The sequence below is a fragment of the Aquarana catesbeiana genome, linkage group LG06, assembly GCF_042186555.1.
Source record: "Aquarana catesbeiana isolate 2022-GZ linkage group LG06, ASM4218655v1, whole genome shotgun sequence".
Taxonomy (NCBI): domain Eukaryota; kingdom Metazoa; phylum Chordata; class Amphibia; order Anura; family Ranidae; genus Aquarana; species Aquarana catesbeiana.
The window spans coordinates 118,591,022-118,606,485 of record NC_133329.1 but is presented as its reverse complement, the minus strand read 5'-3'; the positions used below and the strand labels follow the sequence as shown (position 1 = coordinate 118,606,485).

The following is a 15,464-nucleotide window of genomic DNA, read 5'->3' as shown; positions in this document are numbered from 1 at the left end:
CAGCATTTCTGTCCCTGGTGGGCAATTGTGCTCAGTGGTTTTCAGTTCTTTCTATAATGGAAGGTCAGCATCACACATGGATATTTCAGTTGCCTAGGGTAGCCTGCATGCAGACACCCACTACTCCAGAAAATTTGTACAGCACCTTGCTGGCCCCTCACATGATCTCCCTGCATTGCATAGAGAGAGAAGCATAGAGAGGTAGTGATGACATCTTTAGAACTAAAAGAAGGTATGCAATGAAATTTTTTTTTTATTTAAAAAATGTACAGTAAAACCTTGGATTGCAAGCATAATATCTTCCAGAAACATGCTTGTAATCCAAAGCACTAGTATATCAAAGCAAATTTGCCCATAAGAAATAATGGAAAGTCAGATGAATCGTTCCACAACCATTTATTCATAAGTTCTTCAGTTTATAGTCCATATAAAAAAAGTATAGCAATGTGACCAGGTTGTGTAACTATAATATATCCATCCACAAATGGAAGCCTCCACAAGGGGATTAGATGCAAAATCCAGCAGGAGCTACAGAGTATAAAAGAGAAGAGAGGCGCCTCTAAGTGTAGCAATATGCTGCTAAATGTTGTACCTTCGTTAAATGTAACCATATTGCTACACTTAGAAGGCGCCTCTCTTCTCTTTTATACTCAGTTGTGACATGACACTACTTGTATATCAAGTCAATATTTATAAAAAAATTAGCTTGTCTTGCAAAGCGCTCTCAAACCAAGTTACTCTCAAATCAAGGTTTTACTGTATTAGCATATTGATGAGGGAACAGGAAGGAGCATAGTAGGAGAAATATAATCAGATAGGACTTCAGCTTTTACTGCATTTGTGTTTCAGCTTACCTGCCATTGGCTTCTCTTCTCCATTCAGGCACAGAGATTGTGCATCAGGCCCCCAACTGAATGTGAATGTGTAGGCAAGGTTTTTTCAACCACAGGCTAATCTACCCGATAGAACACTTGTTTGGGTAACATAGATTTTACCCTCACCATAGGGATATTTTCTCTCAGATCCTGTTGTGTCTCTAGAGTATTAAGTGTGGCAAAAATCTCTCCAGTAGGGCCAGAGACAGTAAAAAAAAAAAAATACACCTTCCCTGTACCCACTTTGTATAATATATACTGGAAAAACTGCCCTGGCTGGAGTTCCACTTTAACTCTGTCAGGTGTGTTGCCTGAAAAACAGTGGTGGGTTAGCCTGCGATAGAAAGGAAGTGACATAAAATCCTATAGCTAGATATGGCAGCCTTGCCAAGAAACACATTTAAGACTGTCCCTGACTTTTGGTGCAATATGTTGCATTAGTGCCGGTTCACACGAGTGCGTGGTGCGAGATAAAATGTGATTTGCAGTGGAAATCACATGTGATGCAATTTCTGCCATACAGAACATTTTTTTGGTTCGCATCAGAATCGGATCGCATGGATGTTCACACCCATGCGATCCGATTCATGTCTGAACTGTCAGTTCACAGTGCGATATATATGCAAGCTGAAATGGGGGTGTCATTAACATTGCACTGACACTCCCAGCAGTTCGCATATGGCAGTGTGAACTGCCGTGCGATTCAGGTGTGATGCGGGAGCATGCAGTGGATTCGCAGGGTTCCCACATAGTAACAAGTGTGAACCTTAAAGTAGTTCTAAAGTCAAGGGTTTTTTTTTTACCTTATCGCATTTTCTTCAATGCTGTCTTGGCTGCACCATTGCTTCTCTCACTTCCTGATCTCACAGGAGACACTAAGGGCAGTGGGAGCCATGGGCTCTGTCTGCTGTCAGTCGAACTCCGGTGAGGAGGGAGCAGGGGGCATAGCCTACTGATGCTGTGTGTGTCTACTAATGCACATAACCCAACTCAAGAGTGCATGCGCGCAGGTGCCTCCATAGCACCCGGGTTGCTAAGGAGGCACCTGGAGGAAGGAGGAGCAGACAGCACCAGTGGGGGACTGGCAGTAGAGGAGGTACAGTAAGTGACCTCTGTGCAATGCCATTGCACAGAGCAGGTACGTTTTAACATCTTGACATTTTTATAAAAAAATTAATAACCTTTAGTATCACTTTAAGCTTAGATTAAGTTGCAGTGGATGGGCTTTATGATTTGAGCATAATTTCAAAGTTTGTTGGATCAAATTAGAAGACCAGTACCTGACTAGTAGCCTAAAGATACTCTTCAATCATATTAACAGGTCCAGGAATAAACTCAGCAATGTGGTTTGTTTTCATCTTGATTTATACTGTAACTCTTTTTTTTTTTTTTACTATTTTCTGTTTGATTTTTATAGCCAGCTCGCATAGGATATCTAGCCCAACATCAGCTGTTTGATCAGGTAACAAGAGATTTCAGCGTTCAGTCTGTTGATTTGGAACATTTAATCCAACCTGAATTGTATTGTGTTTAGTAATATGTAATGGGGTAAATATTTTAACAAGCATTACACAATGAGCAGAGACAAAATGATGTAAATGGTCAGGAATTTTGAAGTGAACTTAAAGGATAAGTTAACTTTTTTATTAAAAAAAATAATAAATGCACAGTTTTTTACAAACTGTGCATAAAAAAAAAATGTGAATTTTATTTTTTTTGTACTAGGAGCCCGTAAAGCATTGTACCAGCGATCAGCAGATCTCTGGTGTCATGCAGGCCTCCTGCACACTGTCGGTGTATCTGTTTTCCAGTACATCCTGTACGGATAAGCCAATACTCCCTGACTGGAAGACTCAATGAACTATCACCGCGCTCCACAGCGCCGTGGTAATTCGTTGAGAACTAAAAGCCGACAGCTGCTAAGGATGTTGGGGCTTGCTCATTCAGACACACATAGCTGTGTGTCTGAATGACACGGCCAAGTTTGCGGACCCCCGGCACGGCCGCGCTATTTTCAAACAGTGACAGCTAGTACCGGGAACTTCTCCCAGCGGGCAACGACTGCAGCACTGGGAATATGTTACACCTCCGAAAAGTGGACTTATAGTTTTTAACTTGGCTAAACATTTTTAAGGTACCAGAAGTTGTAAACTGAAGACAACTTATGGTGGCAGTAAGTATCTGTGTTAGTCTTTAACCGGCTCACGTAATTTTACTGCTGCAGAATGGCTCTACTGGGCAAAATCCTGTACGGGTACGGCTTTGCCCAGGAGAGCCGCTGGAGGCGCGCGCACCGGCTGCACAACAGGAGACACGATCACTTCCGGCCACTCGCGATAGCGTGCACGAGAGCCAGCATGGGGATTTGTGTGTGTAAACACACAAATCCCTGTGCTGTCAGTGGAGAGGAGAATGATCGTGTGTTCTTACTAAGTAGGAACAACGATATGTCTCCTCCCCTAGTCAGTCCTTACCCCATACAGTTAGAACACGCTGAGGAAACACACATTTAACCCTTTGATTGCCCTCTATTGTTAACCCCTTCCCTGCCAGTAACATTTACACAGTAATCGTTGCATATTTTTAACACTGATTGCTGTATAAATGTCACTGGTCCAAAAAATGTGTCAAAAGTGTCCGATCCGTCCATCGCAATGTCGCAATACCGCTAAAAATCGCAGATAACCGCCATTACTTGTAAAAAAAAATAATAAAAATGCCATAAACTTTTCCCACAGTTTGTAGACACTATAACTTTTGCACAAACCAATCAATATACGATAATTGTGATTTAATTTTTTTTTTTTTATACCAAAAATATGTAGAAGAATACATATTGGCCTACACTGAGTACACCCCTCATATTTTTGTAAATATTTTATTATATCTTTTCATGTGACAACACTGAAGAAATTACACTTTGCTACAATGTAAAGTAGTGAGTGTGCAGCTTGTAGTGTAAATTTGCTGTCCTTTCAAAATAACTCAACACATAGCCATTAATGTCTACACCGCTGGCAACAAAAGTGAATACACCCCTAAGTGAAAATGTCCAAATTGGGCCCAATTAGCCATTTTCCTTCCCCGGTGTCATGTGACTCGTTAGTGTTACAAGGTCTCAGGTGTGAATGGGGAGCAGGTGTGTTAAATGTGGTGTTATCGCTCTCACTTTCTCATACTGGTCACTGGAATTTCAACATGGCACCTCATGGCAAAGAACTTTCTGAGAATCTGAAAAAAAGGATTGTTGCTCTACATAAAGATGGCCTAGGCTATAAGAAGATTGCAAAGACACTGACACTGAGCTGCAGCAAGGTGGCCGAGACCATACAGCAGTTTAACAGGACAGGTTCCGCTCAGAACAGGCCTCGCCATGGTCGACCAAAGAAGTTGAATGCACATGCTCAGCATCATATCCAGAGGTTGTATTTGGGAAATAGACGTACGAGTGCTGCCAGCATTACTGCAGAGGTTGAAGGGATGAGGGAGTCAGCCTGTCAGTGCTCAGACCATACACTGCAAACTGCATCAAATTGGTCTGCATGGAGGAAGCCATTTCTAAAGATGATGCACGAGAAAGGCCAGAAACAGTTTGCTGAAGACAAGCAGTCTAAGGACATGGATTACTGGTACCATGTCCTGGGGTCTGATGAAACCAAGATAAACTTATTTGGTTCAGATGGTGTCAAGTGTGTGTGGTGGCAACCAGGTGAGGAGTACAAAGACAAGTGTGTCTTGCATACAGTCAAGCATGGTGGTGGGAGTGTCATGGTCTGGGGCTGCATGAGTGCTGTTGGCACTGGGGAGCTACAGTTCATTGAGGGAACCATGAATGCCAACATGTACTGTGACATACTGAAGCAGAGCATGATCCCCTACTTCAGAGACTGGGCTGCAGGGCAGTATTCTAACATGATAACAACCCCAAACACACCTCCAAGACGACCACTGCCTTGCTAAAGAAGCTGAGGGTAAAGGTGATGGACTGGCCAAGCATGTCTCCAGACCTAAACCCTATCGAGCATCTGTGGGGCATCCTCAAACTAACATCCAAGAGGGTTAAGGCAGTGCTGGAAAATAATGGTGGCAGCACAAAATATTGACACTTTGACATTATATTATTGACATTTTCACTTAGGGGTCACTTTTTTACCAGCGGTTTAGACATTAATGGCTGTGTGTTGAGTTATTTTGAGGGGACTGCAAATTTACACCATTATACAAGCTGTACACTCACTACTTTACATTGTAGCAAAGTGTCATTTCTTCAGTGTTGTCACATGAAAAGATATAATAAAATATTTACAAAAATGTGAGGGGTATACTCACTTTTGTGAGATACTGTATTTATTATAGCAAAAAGTAAAAAATATTGTTTTGTTTTTTTAAATTGCCGCTCTTTTTTTGTTTATAGCAAAAAAAATAAAAACCGCAGAGGTGATCAAATACCATCAAAAGAAAGTTCTATTTGTGGGAAAAAAAGGACGCAAATTTTGTTTGGGTACAGCATTGCATGACCGCACAATTGTCAGTTAAAGCGACGCAGTGCCAAATTGTAAAAAGTGCTCTGGTCAGGAAGGGGGTAAAATCTTCCGGGGCTGAAGAGGTTAAATCAATCCTTGTGTATATCCTTGTTTCCTAGGTCTGGGCTGTAACTTCTGCCCAAGTCAGGATAAGGCTCCATCTCTCCCAGTGCTAAAACCCACCTTTTCAGTTCAGCACTCAGATGCTAAAACTTCAATTGGCAGTAGAGGCTTTGCCATTTAAAAGCTGATTGACAGAGATGTCGTTTAGCATCAGGAGGCACAGGGTTTAAAGTGGTTCTAATGGCTGAAGGTTTGTAACCTTCATGCGAGTTATGCATGAAGGTTACAAACCTTCTGTGTGCAGTGGCCCTCCCAGCCCCCCCAATCCTTACCTGAGCTCCCACTGATCCAGCAATATTCACAATAGCCTCGGCTGTCCCGGGAATCTCCCTCCTCATTGGCTGAGACAGCAGTGGGAGCCCATTGGTTCCCGCTGCTGTCGATCACAACCAGTGAGAGTGGGGTTGTGGCCTGTCTTATGGACGCATAGAGCAGCAGCTCAGGATCAAGCATGCAGGGGTGCCCGCAGAGCAAGTGGCTATCTCTGGGGGCACTGCTCGAGGGGGAGGAGCCAGGATCGCCGACGGGGGACCCAAAAAGAAGAGGTCGGAGTTTCTCTGTGAAAACCACTGCACAGAGCAGGGTAAGTATAACATGTTTGTTATATTAAAAACAAAAAAAAAACAACACAAAGCTTTAATACCACTCTAAATTCAGCTTGTGCAGAAGACATGAGGCCATTTTAAGGCGATCCTGCCATGGGAGACGATTGGGGCAATTGCTTGTCTCCTTCATAAAATGCTTCTTGCCTGGCATCAGTACATTTTAAGTCACTGACCCAAAATCAGCATGTTGTAAATAAGTGTCAGAACTCTTTAATTCTATACTTGTTCCAGGTCAATGACGCACAGAGGCTGATTTCCCAAGGCTAGGTTCATATCTACACCAAGTGAGAAAAATTAGCTGCACACCAACATCCATCCAACAGGTTTATTGAAAGACTGCCACTAGGACTGAAACAACGAGGGGTGACGACATTTCACACATACATTGTGCGTCCTCAATACCTCTAGGCTCATATCTTTGTGCTGCAGTAAGGCTTCAATTGGCTGCCTCACACACGAAAGTCACAAAGTGCATGAAAATGTTTTTTTTCTAACACAGCACACCACATTGCATGGTAATGCATTACCATGCGTTCTTGTATGCTCTTGTTCTTGTATGCCCCAATGCATGTGCCTTGGGTACTGGGGAGCTTGGGACCAATGCGACCTGTCGCATCAGAAGCATTAAGAGTGGGAGGAACTTCCGTTCTCCGATCTCTTCTGTGATGTGAGAAAGCCGAAGTGATGTGGATTTTGTCACTTCTGGTTTCGGTTGGTTGGTTTTCTAGCTGTTACTGGCTAGTAAAGACAACTGATCTTGGTTTGATTGGGTGCTTTGGAGGGCAGAGGAGAGATCTAGGTTCTAATAGACTGTCTGCATTTTATCGCAATTCACCACATCTCCAGGCTGCAATGCAGTATGAACAGGACACATGGAAAACACTTGTTTTCTATGTGCCCAAGCAGTGACAGGCTACTATGTGTGAATGAGCTCTTGTACACACCTCACTATGCTCCTACCACATCCAAACTGTGTGGCCCACAAGTTACGAACAGCTGCCCCTGGAAACTTTCCTGGCTGGGCAAATACTTCTCCACGTACATGTAAAAAAATACCATTCTTTGCTTTAGAGAAGTCTATGGTTGTCATAAGTTGGCATGACAGATGCCAGGAAGCCCTTATAGTACTATCCTTATTCCAAATACATGTGAATTACACCAAAGTAAATTATGTGAGATCAAAACAATATGAAAGAAATGTAATAAATACAATATCTACACAAAAAAACAACATAAATTGTGCTTAATATAGTGTTCTCAGCAGGTCTACACCTTCCGCTTAGCTTCTATTTCATGGCTCGTGCAGTCTTTAACAAATCATGCTTAGTGCTCTGCCTTAACAGTGAATATTGAAGCTCCCTTGCTCTTTTTCATAAAAGCTTCATACGTGCTCTGTACCATCCCTGTAAGTGATCCTCACTCACCAGAGGATTGTGACTCTATAACCATATGGCTTTATGAGTCTTAACAAGCTTTTTTGCAAGTGTATATTACTAAAGCTGGGTATACACTAATATAATTTGCAACGAAAAATTCCTAAAGAAATTTGTATGAAAATTCTCAGTACATTAAAATGGCTTGACAAATGTCACTCATAAATATTTCAAAATTATGTTTTTTTTTAATTCGGATCTTTATACACTGTTAGCAAATTTATCTTGAACAAACATCTTTCTATCTTGCTCCTTAAAATTTTCTCATCACCGTCACATCAATTTGACTCCACTAACAATTAGAAAATTGAACAAACATTCCTAACTACTTCAATACCGGGCAGTTACACCCCCTTCCTGCCCAAGCCAATTTTCAGCTTTCAGTGTTTAAATGACAACTGCGCGGTCATGCTACACTGTACCCAAACAGAATTTTTATCATTTTGTTCCCACAAATAGAGCTTTCTTTTGGTGGTATTTGATCACCTCTGCGTTTTTTTTTATTTTTTGCTAAACAAATAAAAAAAGACCTAAAATTTTGCAAAAAAAAAAAAAAGTTTTTCTTTTGTTTCTGTTATAAAATTTTGTAAATAAGTAAGTTTTCTCCTTCACTGATGGGCACTGATAAGGCGGCACCAATTTGCACTGGTAGGCAGCACTGATGGGTACTTATGGGTGATACTGATAGGCGGCACTGCTGTGCACTGATACGTGGCACTGATAGATGGCATTGATGGGCAGCACTGATGGCGCTGGCAGGCATTGGGGATGGGCACTGATTGGCAGCTGCCTGGGAACTGATTGGCATTTCCCTGGTGGTCTAGGGTGGCATACCTGGTGGTCCAGTGTAGTGGCATTTCCTGGCGGTCCTGGGTGGGCATCTGAGGGGGCGCTGCGCTGATACACAATCAGCACAGACCCCCCGTGTCAGGAGAGCAGAAGATTGGCTCTCCTTTACTCGTGTCTGTCAGATGCAAGTGAGGAAAAGCCGCTCAACGGCTCTTTGGACACGGCTTATTGGACACGGCTGATCACTGGTAAAGAGCCTCCGTCAGAGGCTCTTTACCGAGGTCGGTGTAGCGGTGTGTCAGACCGACACACCACATCACTGATCGCCGCAATGCGCACCTCCACGGGCGTGCGAGAGCGGTCGTTCTGGAGGGCCGTCATGTGACGTCCACCCAGAACGAGAGTCACACCGCACCGCCGTCATTTCATGGTGGGCAGGCAGCAAGTGGTTAAAAGGATAAATTTCTGAATGGACAAACTTTGTACAAAAACAGGGATTTTTAGTTCACATACATTGCAATACATGCTTAAAGAGTCACTCCAGTCTCCCCACAAAAAATTAACTGTCAGCAGATACAAATACTGTAGCTATATGGTCTTTGGGTGCAAGCTCCGGGCATCTTTGGTAAGGGAAACCTGCTTCACAGCTGGTTTTCTACTGTGCGAGTTAAGCTGCACTTCCTGAATGGTCCTGAAGTCTTCTGGGACCTGTGTGTGTTCCAGAAGGCTGTGGGGGAAAGGGGAAGGGGCCAGACATCGTTGTAGATCCCTGTGGCTAACTGAGCAGGAAGTGGGAAGCGGGTACCTGTCAAAACCAGGTACCAGTCAAAGTCCAGACCTAAATCCAATTGAGAATCCGTGGCAAGACTTGAAAATTGCTTTTCACAGACGCTCTCCATCCAATCTGACAGAGCTTGAGCTATTTTGCAAAGAAAAATGGGCAAACATGTCACTCTCTAGATGTGCAAAACTGGTAGAGACGTACCCAAAAAGACTTGCAGCTGTAATTGCAGTGAAAGGTGGTTCTACAAAGTATTGACTCAGGGGGGCTGAATAAAAATGCACGCCACACTTTTCACATATTTATTTGTAAAAAAAAAAAAAATGAAAACCATTTATCATTTTCCTTCCACTTCACAATTATGTGCCACTTTGTGTTGGTCTATCACATAAAATCCCAATAAAATACATTTACATTTTTGGTTGTAACATGACAAAATGTGGAAAATGTCTAGGGGTATGAATACTTTTTCAAGGCATTGTAGATCTAACCCTCAGCTACTAAAAGGGTGTGACCACACGTTAAATTTTTATTTTCTGAATAAACCTTTGCACACTGCTATACACCTTTTCTAGCAAATATTGCAAAAAAACAAGGATCTTTTGTTCACATGCACTGCAATATGAATTTGTAATAGTGTACACCCAGCTTTGCTAGTGATCCTGTCCCTGTATAAGTGTGCTTCTGTACACAGGCCCATTGCTAACAGGTTACATATCTTAAAGCTGTGCTGAGGGGTTGCTGTCAGACCAAAGGTTGTGACAGGGCCTCTTTAAATGTCCATCGGAAGAATAAAGCTGTCAGTAAACGTCCAGAATTCTCCAAGAGCCCTGACCGCCAATATGTGCCACTATCAATGTAGCACACTTTTGAAAAATGCACACATATAGATATATGTGGTTTGGATTCTGGAATAGAAATTAGGAAAATACAGTGTAGTGTGCAAGGTGTTGGTATTTGTGTTGTCACAGCAAACATTTACACTGATCTCTTGTGTTTCCGTTGTTGGAAGATACATGAACTGAAGGAGGATATTGGTGTTCCTGAATATTGTTGCCTCGGTGATGGAGATGAAGATGACATCACTATTAATGCTTGGTTTGGACCAGCTGGAACAGTGTCACCTCTTCATCAAGACCCTCAGCAGAATTTCCTAGCTCAGGTCAGTGCCAACATATCCATCAATTGCTGGAACCTGCTGAATTGGCTGAAATTTGAGTTTGGCCAGCTTAAGGCTAATTTTTATCTTTGCAGCATACCAGCTGCTCATTTCAATCTGTTTGATAATATTCCCTACTATAAATGTTCTACTGTATATCTAACCAGGTATACCTTCCAGAATTTATACAGTACATACACATGACTATGCATACATATGGCTATTTGTATGTCTCTGGTTGTCTGTCTAACATTTTAACTTATTAAACTCTTATTTCTACATCTTACAAAAAGTATATGTGCACCAGAGCTTAAAATAACAGCATGAATCTGCCAAAGCTTTATATAGTCCAGTTGGGGACAGACAGTTAAAAACATTAGGGATGCACCAATATATCGGCGGCTGAAAATAGGGTTAATGGCGCTTTGTGTGCTGATAATGGCATGCTGCGTTCTGTTGACTACAATGCCAAATCATGTCCCATTGTCTTCAATGCAAAAATGCTCCCTGTTGACTCCAATGAAAAAACGTCCACCTCATTACTTAAGTTTTATTTTTTTTAAACTGTCGATTTTTGGTTTGCGGCCAAGTGCATCCTGAATTTTTGGTTTCGGCGCTAGAATTTTAATTTCGTTGCACCACTAGAAAGCATACATCAAATATGTTTTCCGCTTGCACAGCCTCTTAAAGCGGAATTGTGCGCATTTTATACCAGACTGCGAGCAGACAGGCTCTTATCACAGAGACATGCAATATCTCTACTGCAGTAAATCTACCTGCCTATTCGCAGTCTTCAGCGGAATGTAAACAGAGCTGTGCTTACTCAGCTCAGCTTACATCACCGGCATTTTTACTGTGTGCCAGGACTGACTTCTGCGCACGCACATCCTGCACCAGCCAATGGAGATGCTCAAAGACTGACACCCAGGGAGAAGATGCTGGCGAGGGACCTGGACTGTAAGAAAAGAGGTACGTTTAGTTCTGCTTTCAGGTTAACTAAAGTCCCATTTTTGAAAACTGAGAGCAGACAGGCTCCTTATTGCAGAAAATACATGCAACGTCTCTTCTGCAATAAAATGTTTACGTTTCAGCACGGTGTCTGTGTTCCCGGATGACTGCAATCCTGTGCATGTGCAGGAGTGGCCTCATCCTGTGCCAGCCAAAAAGGAACGACTGCAGCCCGGCACCCAGAAGAAGCGGGGTAGAAGATGCTGACTAGTGACTTCTGACCATTGCAAGGAGGTAAGTATCGAGGCGTTTGGTCCTGCTTTTAAGTATAACACCTAGTTCTCTAATAAAAAGCATCACCGGTATTCCAAACACTATTATTCCTTCAGTGTTTGTTTAATATTTTAAAACGTGTTGAAGGATTGAACGATCGACCTTTGCGAGAATGGTACATTTTATTTTCCCCAAAACACATTCTTTTACTTTATGGGATAATCCGCCAATGTAGGGGTACAATAAACCATATTGTTCACATATATTGTGTTTCACAGTTTTATACACTATAGGATCTATTCTAGATAAGAGTACTTTCATTCTTGTGTAAACCAGCATTTGTAGATATTGGAGAGCTTTTCCCTGTTATGGTGTTTATGGCTCTTCACATACAACTTAGGACTAGGTACAGCCCCAGGGTTGGAAGCAGAAAGGGCTTCAGCCCCATGTGTGTCAACATTCTTCATGATTCTTGGCAAGTTCAAGTGTATGTAAAGCATCACAATGAAAGACGCTTCCCTTCCGCTTATTTCGCTTCCCTTTAGACTGTTTCAAATATTTTTTTTAAGTGTTCTGTTATATCTGTTTGATCAGTGCAATAAAAAGAACTGTTGATCTTACCAGAAATTTAGAGCTCTACTGTTCACTTTGCCAGCACTCACAGTTCTTATCCACTTATATTGGACAAACATAATTCCTTCCTATGTGGTGGGGAAAGGAGGAGATTTTGTAGTTTAGCAAAAGAGAACTTGGCAGGGCTGACACCAATCCTTTCATTTCAGTCAGGAAAAATTAGGTGTACTGCATAAGTTGTTGGGTTTTTTGTTTTTCTTTTGGCCTACATACACATTAAATGGAGTTCTGAAATATGAACATACATAAACAATGTATCCTGTAATAATTCCAGATGGTACAGCATGACATGCGGTATTTTTTATTACCTGTGTGTATTTAGCTATTTGGAGCAATACACTTTTCAGCCCAACATTTTGAATAAAGATTTACTTATGCTTCAAAAACGCAAACTTATGGGGTTTTTAAATGTTTATGTTTTAGACCTGAATCTTGTGTCTTTAGATTGTAGGAAGGAAGTTTATCCGCTTGTACTCTGTGAGTGAGACGGAACATCTATACCCATTTGATAGTACCCTCCTTCACAACACCAGCCAGGTGAGTCCCCTCTCTTTTCTATAATGGGAAGCAAGTCCTCTCTCTTCTTTATATGTCTGATGTGATATTCAAATTTTAAGAGTGCCTGACAGTTGCTTTTTTCCTTTTAAAAGGTTGATATAGAAAATCCAGACCTGGAGAAGTTTCCTATGTTTAAACAAGCTATCTATCAAGAGTGCACCCTGAGTCCTGGACAGATCTTATTCATCCCAATGAAATGGTGGCATTATGTCCGAGCTCTAGATATCAGCTTTTCTGTCAGTTTTTGGTGGTCTTGATGTTGGAGAACTGACAGAGACTTTCTTCGAATGGGATTGTCACTTTTTGAGAATTTTCTGTTCTCTTCAATTTTACATCATTGATGAGTCTTGATTGCGAAAATTAGTATAAAACGGAACACCCTTTTAAATGGAATCTAGGCTGAAAAAAATGTGTGTGTGTGTGTGTGTGTGTGTGTGTGTGTATATATATATATAACATACAGTATCTCACAAAAGTGAGTACACCCCTCACATTTTTGTAAATACACTGTAGAAATGACACTTTGCTACAATGTAAAGTAGTGAGTGCACAGCTTGTATAACAGTGTAAATTTGCTGTCCCCCCAAAATAACTCAACACGCAGCCATTAATGTCTAAACCACTGGCAACAAAAGTGAGTACACCCCTAAGTGAAAATGTTCAAATTGGGCCCAAAGTGTCAATATTTTGTGTGGCCTCCATTATTGTTAAGCACTGCCTTAACCCTCTGGGGCATGGGGTTGACCTGAGCTTCACAGGTTGCCACTGGAGTCCTCTTCCACTCCTCCATGATGACATCACGGAGCTGGTGGATGTTGGAGACCTTGCGCTCCTCCACCTTCCACATTTTGAGGATGCCACACCGATGCTCAATAGGGTTTAGGTCTGGAGACATGTTTGGCCGGTCCATCACCTTTACACTCAGCTTCAGCAGTGGTCATCTTTGAGGTGTGGTTATCATGTTGGAATACTGCCCTGCGGCCCAGTCTCCAAAGGGTGGGGATCATATGCTCGGCTTCAGTATGTCACAGTACATGTTGGCATTCATGGTTCCCTCAATGAACTGTAGCTCCCCAGTGCCAACAGCACTCATGCAGCCCCAGACCATGACACTCCCACCACCATGCTTGACTGTAGGCAAGACACACTTGTCTTTGTACTTCTCACCTGGTTGCCGCCACACACGCTTGACACCATCTGAACCAAATAAGTTTATCTTGGTCTCATCAGACCACAGGACATGGTTCCAGTAATCCATGTCCTAAGTCTGCTTGTCTTCAGCAAACTGTTTGCGGACTTTCTTGTGCATCATCTTTAAAAGAGGCTTCCTTCTGGGATGACAGCCATGCAGACCAGTTTGATGCAGTGTGCGGCGTATGGTCTGAGCACTGACAGTCTGACCCCCCACCCCTTCAACCTCTGCAGCAATGCTGGCAGCACTCCTATATCTATTTGCCAAAGACAACCTCTGAATATGATGCTGAGCATGTGCACTCAACTTGTTTAGTCGACCATGGCGAGGCCTGTTCTGAGTGGAACCTGTCCTGTGAAACCACTGTATGGTCTTGGCCACCGTGCTACAGCTCAGTTTCAGGGTGTTGGCAATCTTCTTATAGCCTAGGCCATCTTTATGTAAAGCAACAATTCTTTTTTTCAGATCCTCAGAGAGTTCTTTGCCATGAGGTGCCATGTTGAACTTCCAGTGACCAGTATGAGAGAGTGAGAGCGATAACACCAAATTTAACACACCTGCTCCCATTTCACACCTGAGACCTTGTAACACTAACGAGTCACATTACACTGGGGAGGGAAAATGACTAGGCCCAATGCATCAAAGTAACCCCTCTCTGGCCAGGCCCTACTCTACTATACTACTACTCTATTCAAACCTACTTTACGCTACTCTTCTCTACTTTACTATATGCTGCTCCTACTCTAGTTTATTCTAACTCTACTATACTCCTATGCTTCACTGCTCTACTCCTATTGTACTCCTGCTGTACTCTACTGCTACTGAACCAAACCACCTGCATAGTGCTATACACCCTTTCTAGCAAACTTTGTATAAAACAGTGATTTTTAGTTCACATGCATTGCAATGCATGTTAAGCTGGCAAACGGCATCCGAGTAATCCCTCTGTGGCCAGACTCTACTCTATTCTACTCTTAGCCCGGTTTCACACATGTGCGGTGCGAACTGAAGCTCAGGTTTCACTGGGGAGATAAAAATAACTTGTTCAAAGGTTCATCTGCGTTTCAGCTGCGGATCAGAGAGCAGGGAGAGGGGAGGGAGAGGGGGAGGTGTAGTGAGGAGAAGGAGAAAATCCATGTTCAGAACGCAATGCATCTGCGAATCAGATGTATTCCCATAGAAGATACTGGGCTTGTAATTCGCAACGCAATGCCCAGAAAACGCACACGATTTTTGTGCAATGCGAAGTGCGAATGCAACGCACATATGTGAACCAGATGCATTCATATGAATATATTTTAAAATGTCCTGCGAATTGGATGCGTTGTAAGCCGCATATAATTCGCATAGGTGTGAACCCGGGCTTACTCTATTTGACCCTACTTTACTCTACTTCTACCCTATTCTACGCCTACACTAGTCTACTCTTACTCTACTGTAGTTTACTCCTATGCCTTCTATATTCTAGTATTCTCCTATTCTACTTTACTGCTACTCTAGTCTACTCTGATCCTACTCTAGTCTACTCTACTCCTATGTTACTCTGCTCCTACTCTACTATAGTCTACTGTA

General features: G+C 42.4%; 1 protein-coding gene across 1 annotated transcript in view; it reads left to right on the top strand.

The window, feature by feature from the left end:
• The window catches only part of KDM8 (lysine demethylase 8), a 33,123-nt gene extending 20,008 nt beyond the window's left edge, over positions 1-13,115 (top strand). The window contains exons 6-9 of the mRNA XM_073636720.1: positions 2,293-2,337; positions 10,142-10,291; positions 12,587-12,679; positions 12,793-13,115. Coding sequence (XP_073492821.1) covers positions 2,293-2,337; positions 10,142-10,291; positions 12,587-12,679; positions 12,793-12,957 — 453 coding nt within the window. The 3' untranslated portion in view covers positions 12,958-13,115. The remainder of the gene's footprint in view (positions 1-2,292; positions 2,338-10,141; positions 10,292-12,586; positions 12,680-12,792) is intronic.
• The last annotated feature ends 2,349 nt before the right edge of the window (positions 13,116-15,464 follow it).